The sequence below is a fragment of the Hyperoodon ampullatus genome (genome assembly GCF_949752795.1).
Source record: "Hyperoodon ampullatus genome assembly, chromosome: 13".
NCBI lineage: Eukaryota > Metazoa > Chordata > Mammalia > Artiodactyla > Ziphiidae > Hyperoodon > Hyperoodon ampullatus.
Genome location: NC_136926.1, coordinates 12796748 through 12810103, shown reverse-complemented (window position 1 = coordinate 12810103; position 13356 = coordinate 12796748). Strand labels below are relative to the sequence as shown.

At 45.5% G+C, this 13356-nt stretch overlaps 1 protein-coding gene across 1 annotated transcript in view; it reads left to right on the top strand.

Annotated features, from left to right (window-relative positions):
* The window catches only part of RNFT2 (ring finger protein, transmembrane 2), a gene marked incomplete at both ends in the record, with an annotated part of 61797 nt that overhangs the window by 42676 nt on the left and 5765 nt on the right, over positions 1–13356 (top strand). Inside the window, 3 exons of the mRNA XM_079718134.1 lie at positions 10881–11030; positions 12351–12416; positions 12553–12654. Coding sequence (XP_079574260.1) covers positions 10881–11030; positions 12351–12416; positions 12553–12654 — 318 coding nt within the window. The remainder of the gene's footprint in view (positions 1–10880; positions 11031–12350; positions 12417–12552; positions 12655–13356) is intronic.

The window sequence follows — 13356 nt, the reverse complement described above, 5'->3', positions numbered from 1 at the left end:
ATCCTTTGTATTAGTTAGAATTGGGATAAGCCAGTAACAGCAAAAATAATAATAATAGCTTAAACTTAAGACGGGTTTATTTCTTCCCATGTAAAGTCCAAAGGTAAGCAGTCCAAACCTGGTAGTGTGACACCTTCCAGGTTACTACTTCACCAATCCTAGGGTGTTGGACTCCTCCTCATGGTCCAAGATGGCAGCTAGAGCACTAGCCATCACATCCAAGTTCCAGATAGCAGGAAGGAGGACAGGGGGGAAGAATAAGGTGAAAGTTTCTCTGAAGTTGTCACATGACACTTCCACTATAGCTTAGTGCCACTGAAGCGCCACTAAAATGGCACCTGGTTGCAAGAGAAGCTGGGAGATGTAGTCTTTGTTTAAGATATCATCCAGCTAAAATATTGAGGACTCTAGTGCTAAGGAAGAAGGAGAGAAAGAATGTAAGGTGACAGCAACTAGGGACACACCCTGACTAAGCATAGGGAAAAGGTGGTGAACAGGATATGGTTCTCTGCATTCATGAAGCTCACATCCTATCAAAGAAATAGATAATAATATAAAATAGATAACCAACAAGAACCTACTGAGTAGCACAGGCACACTGCTCGATATTCTGTAATAACCTAAATGGGAATAGAATTTGAAAAAAAATAGATACATATATATGTATAACTGAATCACTTTACTATACACCTGAAACTATACACCTGAAACTAACACAACATTGTTAATCAACTATGCTTCAACACAAAATAAAAATTTTTTTAAATAAAAATAAAATTTTTAAAATAACATGCTTTCTTAAAAAAAACATAATAGTCAAAGTTATTGAATACTTACTCTATTCCACATGCTTCTCAGGGATTCGCAAACATTTTAGACTTAGGGCCTCTTTACACTTTTAGAAAGTATTGAAGACCCTAAAGAGCTTGCTTACATGGGTTATTGCTATGACCCATGTAACCATAATAGAAATTAAAATCAATTCACCACAATTGAAATTAAAACCAAGAACTTTTTACAGTACTTACTAATTAACTTAAAATAATAATCAACCGATTATGTGTTAAAATAAATATTTTAAAGAGACATAACTATTTTTTTTTTTTTTTCGGTACGTGGGCCTCTCACTGCTGTGGCCTCTTCCGTTGCGGAGCACAGGCTCCGGACGCGCAGGCTCAGCGGCCATGGCTCACGGGCCCAGCCGCTCTGCGGCATGTGGGATCTTTCCGGACCAGGGCACGAACCCGTGTCCCCTGCATCGGCAGGCGGACTCTCAACCACTGCGCCACCAGGGAAGCCCTTTCTTTTTTTTTTTTTTTATTTTTATTTTTTTATATATATATATATATTTTTTTTTTTTTTAATTAATGAGAAAAGGGACTTGTTTTTACATTTTTATAAATTAATATCTGGCTTGATAGAAGACACTTGCATTCTCATTTGTTGCAAATCATGTCATATAGCCTCAGGAAAAACTCAACTGTATACTTGTTAGAGAATAAAAATGTCAGTTAATGTCTGAGAATTATGATGAAAATAGTTTTGACTTCACAGACCTTCTGGAAGGGTTTTGGGGACCCTCAGGGTCCTGGACCACACTTTGAGAAATGCTGATTTAGTTGGATGCTTACAGTATCCCTGTGTAGTAGTCACGATCAAGGTCACAAGTTTTCCCCAGAATGTGGCACATGCATGGAGCCTCCATAGTGCCCTATGGCTCCACTGTAGACGGCCAGGTCGAGAGGGCTTGGTAAGTAGTTTAGCCTTTGTCCTGGGGGTAGTGGGGAGCCAGGGAGGGTTATAAGCAGGGGTCCGCAATGATCAGATTTGTATTCTTCAAAGAACATTCTAGAAAGAAGCACAGGTATTGCTCTCCTCGTGGAGTGTGGCTGGCTTTTTGGCACAGGGTCTTGGAGTGCTAACCCAACAAGCCAGCCTTAAGAAGCACTGGCAAACATCACCAGCCATCCACACATCAGACCCACCCAAGAGACTTGCCTTATGGGACAGTCAGCACCCAGAATGGCTATGACTTATCTCTCCTTAGCCCTTAGTCCAAAATGAGCTTCCTTTAACAGGCAGCAAGTAGTAGTGATAATAATAATAGCTAACATTTAATATTATGGTATGTCACACCTTGGTTTTTTTCTTTTTTTTTCTCCTTTTATTTATTTTTCATTTATTTATTTTTTAACGTCTTTATTGGAGTATAATTGCTTTACATTGTTGTGTTCGTTTCTGCTGTATAACAGAGTGAATCAGCTATATGTATACATATATCCCCATATCCCCTCCCTATTGCGTCTCCCTCCCACCCTCCTTATCCCACCCCTCTAGGTGGTCACAAAGCACTGAGCTGATCTCCCTGTGCTATGCGGCTGCTTCCCACTAGCTATCTATTTTACATTTGGTAGTGTATATATGTCAATGCCACTCTCTCACTTCGTCCCAGCTTACCCTTCCCCCTCCCCCGTCCTCAAGTCCGTTCTCTACATCTGCGTCTTTATTCCTGTCCTGCCCCTAGGTTTTTCAGAACCATTTTTTTGTTTTGTTTCGTTTTTTTAGATTCCATATATATGTGTTAGCATATGGTATTTGTTTTTCTCTTTCTGACTTATTTCACTCTGTATGACAGACTCTAGATCCATCCACCTCACTACAAATAACTCAATTTCGTTTCTTTTTATGGCTGAGTGATATTCCATTGTATATATGTGCCACATCTTCTTTATCCATTCATCTGTCGACAGACACTTAGGTTGCTTCCATGTCCTGGCTATTGTAAATAGTGCTGCAATGAACATTGTCACACCTTGTTTTAAGATCTTTACACGTTATTTCTCTGATGAGAGAGGATTTATAAAGTGGCCTCTGGAACCAGCCTGCCTGGATTCAAATTCTTTCTCTGCCACCTACCAGCTGTGTGACTTTGAGCAAGTGACTTAACCTCCCTGTGCCTCAGTTTACTCTTCTGTAAAATGGGGATGATGATAGCTCCTATCTCATAGGTTGTTGTGAGGGTTAAATTAATACAAAGTGCTTAGAACAGCACTTGGCAAGTAATAAGCCTTCAGAAGTGTATGTATTTGCTGTTATTAACATCAAAACTCTTTGAGGGACATACTATTATTACCTGCAGTCTATAGATGAAGACGCTGAGGCCTACTTATTCATTCGGCTGAGCACCCTGTTTGGTTTCAAGCGCGCTCCTCTAGACTCTGCAAACAGAAATGGTAATGCCAAAAAAGACACAGAGCCCCTGTATTTCAGGAGCATAACAAAGAAATATAGTCCATGTTGGGGGTGAGTGCAAAAAAGAAAAATGAAAGCTGAATACAGAGGATGAGGAGGATGGGGGGAAGTAGGAAGTGCAGGGGTGCTATCTTATGTACATTGTTCAGTGATCCTTCCTGATGAGATGACATGTGTGCCAAGACCCAAGGGAAGTGAGGGAGCCAGCTGGCAGACATCAGGAGGAAGAGTGCTCCAGGAAGAGGGAAGAGCAAGTGCAAAGACCCTGAGGTAGAATTGTGCTTGTTTTGTTTTTTGGGGATTTTTGGTTTGTTTTTTTTTTTTCTGTTTTTTGGGGGTTTTTTGAGAATCAGGCACACCAGACATGTGGGCAGGAGGCAGATCTCATAGGATCTGGAAGATAGGGTGAGAGTTTCAGATGTCACTCTGAGGGAGATAGAAGACATTGGCAGGTCTGAGCCCTGGGATGATTTGTTCTGCCTTGTATTTTGAGAAGCTCATTTTGGATACCGTGTGAGGAATAAATCATAGGGGGACAGCGACAGAAGTTGTTAGGGAGCCGTTTCCAGCAGAATTTGTAGATGAATTGGATGTTGGTTCTGAGAGAAAGGAGTGTCAAGAATGATTGCAGGGGGCTTCCCTGGTGGCGCAGTGGTTGAGAGCCCGCCTGCTGATGCAGGGGACACAGGTTCGTGCCCCAGTCCAGGAAGATCCCACATGCCGTGAAGCGTCTGGGCCCGTGAGCCATGGCCGCTGAGCCTGCGCGTCCGGAGCCTGCGCTCCGCAATGGGAGAGGCCACAACAGTGAGAGGCCCACGTACTGCAAAAAAAAAAAAAAAAAAAGAATGATTGCAGGGGTTTGGGAGAGACAGACAGACAGACAGACATGGAAGGAGGGAGAATGCTCTCATGTCTCTTCTTATAAGGGCAGTAATCCCATTCATGAGGGCTCCACCCTCATAACCTGATTACCTCCCAAAGGCCCCCGGCCTAGGGTTATAAGCAGGGGTCCACAATGATCAGATTTGTGTTCTTCAAAGAACATTCTAGAAAGAAGCACAGGTATCGCTCTCCTCATGGCAGTGTGGCTGGCTTTTTGGCACAGGATCTTGGAGTGCTAACCCAACAAGCCAGCCTTAAGAAGCACCGGCAAACGTCACCATCACCTCCTTAGATGAGCACTTTAGTTCATTTTTCTCCTTTTTTCTTTCTTTTGGCTTAAAACAACCACCATTTTATTATTTCCCATGATTCTGTGGGTCAGGAGGTCAGCCAGGGTACACTAGGGACAGCTGGTCTCCATGTGATGTCCGCTGAGGCTGGACCATCCACAACAGCTTTTTTACTCACGGGTCTAATGCCTCAGCTGCCATGGGTGGGATGACTTGCTCAGGTCCTATATCTGGGGCCTCGGTTCTCCCTGTTGGCTGGGTTCCTTGCTCCTCCCCACCCCGTGTAGTGTCGCTCAGAACCCCTCCCTCTGCACCTGGCCTCTGCACGTGGTCTCCCCTTGTCCCTTGGGTTTCTCACAACGTGAGAGGGGAGGAAGGGCAAGCAAGAGGGAGGCAGTGACAGATGCCGGGTCTCATGCAGCCTGGGCCTGGGCGTCCCAGATAGCACCTCTGCCTCATTCTCGTTCATTCCTTAGTTCTTTTGAACCTGAGGTGTCCTGTCTCTAAAAGAACGTGTGACAGTAATAATGCCTACATCCCCAGATCATCATGAGGTTCTTTACTAGCTCTTATCATGCACTGGGCCCTTCCTGGGTACCTATGTTTTAGGTGCATTTGCTCATTCAATCCTCACAATCACCTTGGCCTGTTGGAGCAAGTTTGCTTGGGCTTGTGAAAGCCAATGGTTACATTTTCAGGAAATTTGCAAGCAGCGTTAAACCCTAGGAAGCTTGAAATTGGCCCTGTGGGAGTACTTACACCACAGAAATTGGAAGCACACATATCAGGCCCATTTTTTTTTGGTTGTTTTCTGGAGAACTGATTTGCCAGCATACCACTGTGTGTGTCTGTGTGTGTGTCTGTGTGTATGTGTTTTCAACCCCATTTACAGATGAGGAAACTGAGGCTCAGAGAAATTAAATTATTGTCCAAAATCAACCAATTTAGTAGGTAACAGATTTGACTTTGGAGGCCCAATTGCCATGCCCTTAACTGCTGTGCTGTCCTACTTCTGTAGGTGAGAAAATGTGTATGAAAGAGATTAATAAACAGGTAAAGCCGTATACATATTCATATTAATTTTGATGCAGAAAAAAACTTTTATCCGTGTTTATCCATTCTTTACATCTTTGTACATTTACGCTGCTAACAACTCTGATTATGTCTCCCTCCCCTTCCTCTTCATCCCCATGATCCTTCACATCACCTTTCCCAGGTAGGTGCGTTCTCCGAAAGTCTCCTAACCTGTTCCTCTCTTCGGCTTCTCAGCATCCTGCTCGCCTTCATTTCCCACTCCCTTCCCGTCAGCCCTCTGTCGTTTCCTTGCTTCCCACTTCACTTTTGGTCCCTCCGCCATCCTCACAGTAAAAGTCAGAACAGAACCTGCCTTCCCCTCCTTGACTGCTCCCGCCCCCTTTATCAGAATCCCAGCAGCGAGCTCTCTGCCTAAGTTCTGCAGCAACTGCTACTGTTCCCCCTTCACGGGTGGCAGGGAGGGCAGACGGGTCATAATCTGATCGCTTTCCTTATTGTCTGACACCCCGGAGAAGCCACATGTTCCATTCGGTGGTCGTCAGAAATAACATGCTTAAGCAACCTGGAATTATAAAACTGCTTAATTAGAGAGAGATGGTTTCACTGGGATATGCCCGGTTTTCCCCGGTGGTTTTACCTCCTCTCCAAGTGGCTGGCCCCCCAGCAGCTAATTGCTGCCTTTAGCACTCTCTCCCTTTATTTTATTTTCTGTGACATCAGGGCTTGCCTATGAAGAGAAATACTCTGTTCCATGTTCCAACTCTCCTTCTGCATCAGCAAACTCTAGATGTTGACCTGAGTAACAAGGGTGGAAAATCTTACGCTTCAGAGGTCTCTAGCTCTTAAATAAGCACCTGCTGTGTGCTGCGTGCTGGGAATATGACCAGGAGCCAAATTATCTTCATGCTAATGGGGCTTACGGTCCAGTGGGAGAGAGAGCTACTGAAGTAATGTTTTTAATATTGTGAGAAGTGCTCTAAAGTGATTTAAAGGGTGTAACAGGAGCACTTAATTTAATTAAGGAGTTGGGGAAGGCTTCTGATAGGAGGTGACAGTTAGCTGAGACCCAGAAGATGAACAGGTGTTAGCTCGGCAAAGAGTAGGGGACTACTAGTCCATCTACAGAGGAAGAGCTTGGTCTACATAGCAGAGCACCTGGAAGAGGGGCCAAGGAGCTGGTCCCTGAGCCTTCTCTGAAATTCTGGGGATGTATTGGAGTCCCCATCATGACTTGACTTATCTAGGTTCTGATGTTATAGACCAAGGTTGTTAAACCACAAGCTGCAGATCAAGTATGCCTCGCAACATCTGTGTTTGTAAGTAAAGTTTTATTGGAACACAGCCACGCCTATTTGTTTACCTATTGTCGATAGCTGAGGGGAATAGTGGTGACAGAGGCTGTATGACCTCAAAGCCAAAGTATTCACTATCTGGCCCTTTGCAGAAAAAGATTGCTGACCTCTGTTCCAGACCCACACGTTAGGTGAGTGGGAAGCTTGGGGTCTGGACCAGAAGGCCAGCCTGCAGCTAGTGGAGCCTGAAAACTGGGGGATCCAAAGACAGTGACCAAGGATCAGTAATAGCAAGGTGGTTGGCAACAGGATCTGACACCAGCCTGTCTGGTTCCCGAGCTACACTCTTAACCACCAAGCCAGGCTGGTTGTGCAAGATTAGCCTGAGAGGGGACAGCAGGGTCTGTCTCCAGAGTCAACCAGATGCCAGCATGCAGGGGTTTCAAGAGACACAGGGACATAAGACCTTTCATGAGGTGGTCATGTCCTCAACCACCATGAGTCCAGGAGGACAAAGCAGGAGGCTGCCCAGCACGATGGCCAAAGACTGACCATCCTTTCCGTCACCTCTGGGCTTCTGGAATACCTTTCTTTCCTCATCCTGCCCATATCACTGCACTGCCCTCGTTCCACTTATCCATTGAAATAGTGCTTCTCAAACTTGAACGTGCACACACAGCACCTGGGAACCTTGTTAAATGGCAGATTCTGATTCAGCAGGTCTGGGGTGACGTTCCAATTCTGCAAGGTCAGACATTGGGGTGAGTGGATGACTGGATGCCTTTCCTTGGTCCTTAGCAGATGTGGGTACATCTGCCTCAATGAGTCCTCTTCCAAGCGACCTGTGCTCAGCCCATCAAGACAGAATATAATGGGGTAGATAGAAAGTCTCTGTCCACATTCTGTACATCATCCATTTGATGGATACACAACACTTCTTTTTTTAAATAAATGTATTTATTTGTTTTTTGTTTTTTTTTTTTTTTTGGCTGGGTTGGGTCTTTGTTGCTGCACGTGGGCTCTCTCCGGTTGCGGCGAGCGGGGGCTACTCTTCACTGCGGTGCGCAGGCTGCTCACTGCAGCCGCCTCTCCTGCTGCGGAGCACAGGCTCCAGGCACGCAGGCCTCAGTAGCTGTGGCACGTGGACTCAGTAGTTGTGGCTTGTGGGCTCTTGAGCGCAGGCTCAGTAGTTGTGGCGCACGGGCCCAGTTGCTCCATGGCACGTGGGACCTTCCCGGGCCAGGGCTCGAACCCACGTCCCCTGCATTGGCAGGCCAACTCCCAACCACTGCGCCACCAGGGAAGCCCCACAATGCATTTTTATAACTTTTTTCTCCCTCTAGTTTAAGCACTATGCTCAGTACAAAAAAAAAAAAAAAAAAAGGAAAAGGCAGAAAACCACAACGAAAATGAGTAGTTTCTTCATTCTGTATCTTTTCCACTTGGAACTATAATATGAGCGTTTCCCTGAATCAATAGATATCCTTTGCCAGGATGATTTCTTTTCTAACTTTTTCTTTTGAAATAATTTTAGACTTAGAGAAAATTTGCAAAAATAATACAGAGAGTTCCCATATATCCATCACCCAGCTTCCCCTAATATTAACATCTAATATAACCATAGTACAATTAGCAAAGCCAGGAAATTCACATTGGTACCGTTATTATTTACTAAACTACAGACCTTATCACATTTTGCCAGTTGTTCCACAAACGTCTTTTTCCTGGTCTAGGATCGAATCTAAGATCCCACGTTGCATTTATTTGTCATGTCTCCTTAGTCCTCTCTAATCTAACAATTCCTTGGTCTTTTCTTTGTCTTTCATGACCTTCACACTTTTGAAGAATGCTGAACAGTTATTTTGTAGAATGTTCCTTAGTTTGGCTTTGTCTCATTTTCTTATGATTCAATTGAGCTTGTAAGTTTTTGACCAGAATACACAGGATGATGCTGTATTTTTCTCAGGGCATCTTATCAGGGGTTTAGGCTTCAATATGACATATTACTGGGGATGTTAACCTTGATCACTTGGTTAAGGCAGTATGTAGTGGATTTCTTCACTGCAAAGTCACTCCTTTTCAGGATGATATTTGATCGGCTGTATGGCTCTGCATTATCGATCCCTACCATAACCAGACCCTCTTTTTGCACATTTAGTTTGTTACCTGTTTTTGTTTGTACTGTTTCAAAGAATGCTGCAGTGGCCATTCCTACTGGCATATCTATTAGCACATATCCCTGATTATTAGGATAAATTCCTAGAAGTAGAATTGCTGGAGCCAAGATTATTCACATCTTTAAGGCTATGTATGCTTGGGGCGGGACTATTTGTTTCTATGTTTGTTTATTTGTTTCAATCAACTTTACTGAGGTGTATAACATTGTATATCTGTACAAGAAAATGCATAGATTTGAAGCACACGTTTCAGTGAGTTTTGGCAAATGTATACCCACGTGTAAGCACCACCCCCATCACTATATAAAATATAAAATTTACATATACAATCTATAATTTCTTTCATTCCCCAAAATTCCTTGACGCCCCCTTGCAGTCATTCCTCCCCCAGCTCACCCCAGGCAACCACTGATCTTATTTCCATCAGTGCAGTTTATTCTTTTTAACTTTATTTTTTATTTTTGGCTGCGTTGGGTCTTCATTGCTGCACGCAGGCTTTCTCTAGTTGTGGCGAGCGGGGGCTACTCTTCGTTGCGGTGCGCAGGTTTCTCATTGCCGTGGCTTCTCTTGTTGTGGAGCACGGGCTCTAGGCGCGCGGGCTTCAGTAGTTGTGGCATGCAGGCCCAGTAGTTGTGGCTCGTGGGCTCTAGAGCGCAGGCTCAGTAGTTGTGGCACACGGCTTAGTTGCTCCGCGGCATGTGGGACCTTCCCGGGCCAGGGCTCGAACCCGTGTCCCCTGCATTGGCAGGCAGATTCTTAACGACTGCACCACCAGGGAAGTCTTCAGTGCAGTTTTATGTTAGCTATTCTAGGACTTCATATTAATCAGAATTACACACTATGTACTCTTTTGTATCTGTCTCCTTTGATAGGAGAGAATGTTTGAGATTCATTCATGTTGCTGTGCATTGCAAACATTTGTTCCTTTTCTATTGCTGAGTAATGTCCTATTATATAAATATACCACAATTTGTTTATCCATTCTTCCATTGATGGACATTTGGGCTGTTTCCAGTTTGAAGATATTATGAATAAAGCTGCTGTGAACATTCACCTACAGATGGACATATGTTTTCATTTCTCTCAGGTGCACACCTGGGAGTGGAATTACTGAGTCCTAAGCGGGTGTCTGTTTAACTTTATTAGACACGACAGGGTGGGTTATTTTCTTGTCCATTTTATAGCACAGGCCCCAGAAAGCTTGAGGGACTTGAATAAAAGCCAAAAGAGGAAGAGAAAGAAAACGCTAGATGCTTTTCCTGTTTATTTCCTTTAATCTTCAGAGCCATCCTAGAAGGTAGCCGTTGTGATTCCCATTCTGTAGATGAGCACAGTGAGGCTCACGAACATGCAGCAAAATAAGGTTCTGAGTCCCCCAGGTCTGAGAACCCAAGTCCATGTTCTTTCACCGGATGTGATCCTGCCTCCTTGGAGACAGTAGGTGGGGCAGCTGGGAACGAGAACACGTCCTCCCCCTTCTCCTCTTCTCTGCCTGTCCTTCCTGCATCCTGTGGTCCGCCCCGCCCACGCCGCTGAGGGCAGTCACCCTCGATGCCTGGGTCAGCCCCCTAGAGATAAGAGTGATCTGAGTGCAGGGCCAGGGACTGTGCCCCCATGATTGGCTTTGAGCCCTCAAAGCCACAGCAGGCACCAGGGAGTGACCCACACTCCAACCCTCGGCCAGAGGTGTCCAGTTTCTCCCTCCCTGAGACGCGATCCCCAGAGTGTTGATCTACTGGGCTGGTGGGCAGCAGGCGAGGGCAGCGAGCAGGGGCCGTGTCTCCCTGGCCACATTGCAGGCCCATTAGGAGCAGGCCTGAGTGCTTTACAAAGCCGATTAATGGGCTGCCTGTGACCTGGAATGTCATTACTCCCTGGGCTGGGGGGCCCCCCAGCTGGGTCCTTTGGGTGTTTACTGCTAATAACAATTGATGCTTTCTGTGTGATTGCAGGGAAAGTTCTATCTGGTCATCGAGGAGTTGAGCCAGCTGTTCCGATCACTCGTTCCCATCCAGCTGTGGTATAAATACATCATGGGTGACGATGCCTCCAACAGCTACTTCCTCGGAGGGGTCCTGATCGTTCTCTACAGCCTCTGCAAGGTGAGGTGGCCTGGGGGAGGCTGGAGGGCTGGCCTGAGGAAGACCCATTCAGTAGCTGGGCCTAGCAGCGAGGGCAAGTGGGGAGCCTGGAATAACACCCTAATCTCTTTGTTTAATTGAAAAATTAAATTCACACAACACAAAATTAACCACTAACCATTTTATAGTGAATAATTCAGTGGCATTTAGCAGATTCTCAGTGTTGTGCCACTACCACCTCTGTCTAGTTCCAAGACATGTTCATCACCCCAAAAAGAAACCCTGCACCCATGAAGCAATCACTCTTCATTCCTCCACCAGTGCCTGGCCACCACTAGTCTTCTTTCTGAAGACTCTATGGATTTACCCTTTCTGGACATTTCATATAAATGGAATCATACACTATGTAACCTTTGGAGTCTGGCTTCTTTTACTTAGCTTCATTTCCGAGGTTCCTCCGCGTTATAGCATACATCAGTACTTCACTCCTTTTTACGGTTACAGCCATCCTAATTTCTTGCCCATAAACCTCACCATATGCCATCATTTCATGTTGTCCTCTTCACAGCAACCCTTCAAAATACATACCATTATCACTCCTAGATTATGGCCGAGGGTACTGAGGCTCAGAGAGAAGTAACTTGCCCAGCATCACTCAGCTAGTGATCACAGAGCAAGCGTCTAAGTCTGGAGCTCTCAACCCACCGACAACGCTGCTACAGAATTTGTTTTTGGTTCCTCTTAACTTGCATACCCTCAGCTCTGCAAATCAGTGTGCAGTGCTTCTCTTTTCATCATTAGTACAAATCAGGCTTCCCCCCCTAACAATAAACACATCCTCCTCTTTCTTTTCCCTGATCTATTTAAGGCTTTAGAGAATTCTGGAGGAATGCAAGTGTTCCCTTTCCTTCCTCCAAGCAGGGCTAGCCAGGCAACCCATGCACTGTCAACCACTGGGGCTTATTTTGCCTACTGATTCTGATCTACTGGCAGTGGCTGACTGGAGTGCTGGACAGAGAAGAATGATTATGCCCTGACTCAGAAGAAGAGTGCTGTGATCAATTAGCAATGCCTGCCCAGGGCTTGGGAGGGGGAAAAGACAGTAGGCATGCCATATGTTTGCTGTCCTGGCCCCACTGGCAGGGGAGACTGCTGATGGAAGGCAGCAAGACAAAAGCCCAGCAAAACTGATGGGAGTGAGGAGTTTCAAATGGGAGGATGTGCCCTGAAAATGTCTGGAGTCAAAGATGAGGAGGGTCCATGGTGGTTGTTCAGGAATGGTGAAAGAGATCCCGAACAATCCTTGAATACTTTTCAGCCATCACCTCGCTCTCCTTTCAGTCTTTCGACATTTGTGGCCGCGTGGGTGGAGTTAGGAAAGCCCTGAAGCTTCTCTGCACCTCTCAGGTGAGTTGGCTTCTGATGGTCCTGACCAAGATCACAGGAACCAGGAGCCAGAAACAGACCTTGCTGTGCTTCTGAGGGTGTCTCTCCAGCGAGGGACCACAGCTGTGTCTGTGTCTCTCTCCCTTCCATCAAACAGAATTATGGAGTCCGGGCCACTGGGCAGCAGTGCACAGAAGCTGGTGATATCTGTGCTATCTGCCAGGCTGAGTTCCGAGAGCCTCTGATCCTTATGTGCCAGGTGAGCAGGACTGGGTGGGGCCATTGGAGACGGAGGTTGGGGGACCGCAGGGCCCTGCCCCATGCAGAAGTCCCAAGTGCCTGCATGGGACACTTGACCAAAACCAAATGACCAAACCTTGGGGCTCTGGGATGGGTCTTTGGGAACAGTGTAGTCAAGCCTGGAGTCCCTCAGACCCAAGGTCAAATCTCAGTTCTGCCTTTTACTAGCTGGCTGCCCTTGGGCAGGTTTACTTCACCTCTCTGAGCTTTGATTTCAGTGGTAAAATGTAGAAAATGAAAATTTCAGTAGGGTATAGTGTCAGAATAACCTGAGTTTGAATCTCAGCAGCAGTGTGGACCCCGAGCGGGTCAGCCCATCTCCCTGAGCCTTGGTCGTTTTCATTTATAAAATGGGTATCATAATAATGCCTACTTTATAGAGTTATTATTATGATTAAATGAGATCATCTCTGGAAAGAACTAAACTTTAATTATTCAGCCCTAAAACTTACGATTATTACAGTTATTAGTATCATTATAATTATTATTACCATTTGTTTTCGTTATTAGTTGTGGGTCACCAACCCATAGTAGTCAGTACTGGTCGGTTACCTTTAACTGCCTAAATGTATCCCTTTGCCTCCTCCCCGCGCTCCTCTTCCTTCTCCCCCTCCCCCTCCCCCCGACATCAGGGGCTAAGATGTCAATTCAGCAAATGTGT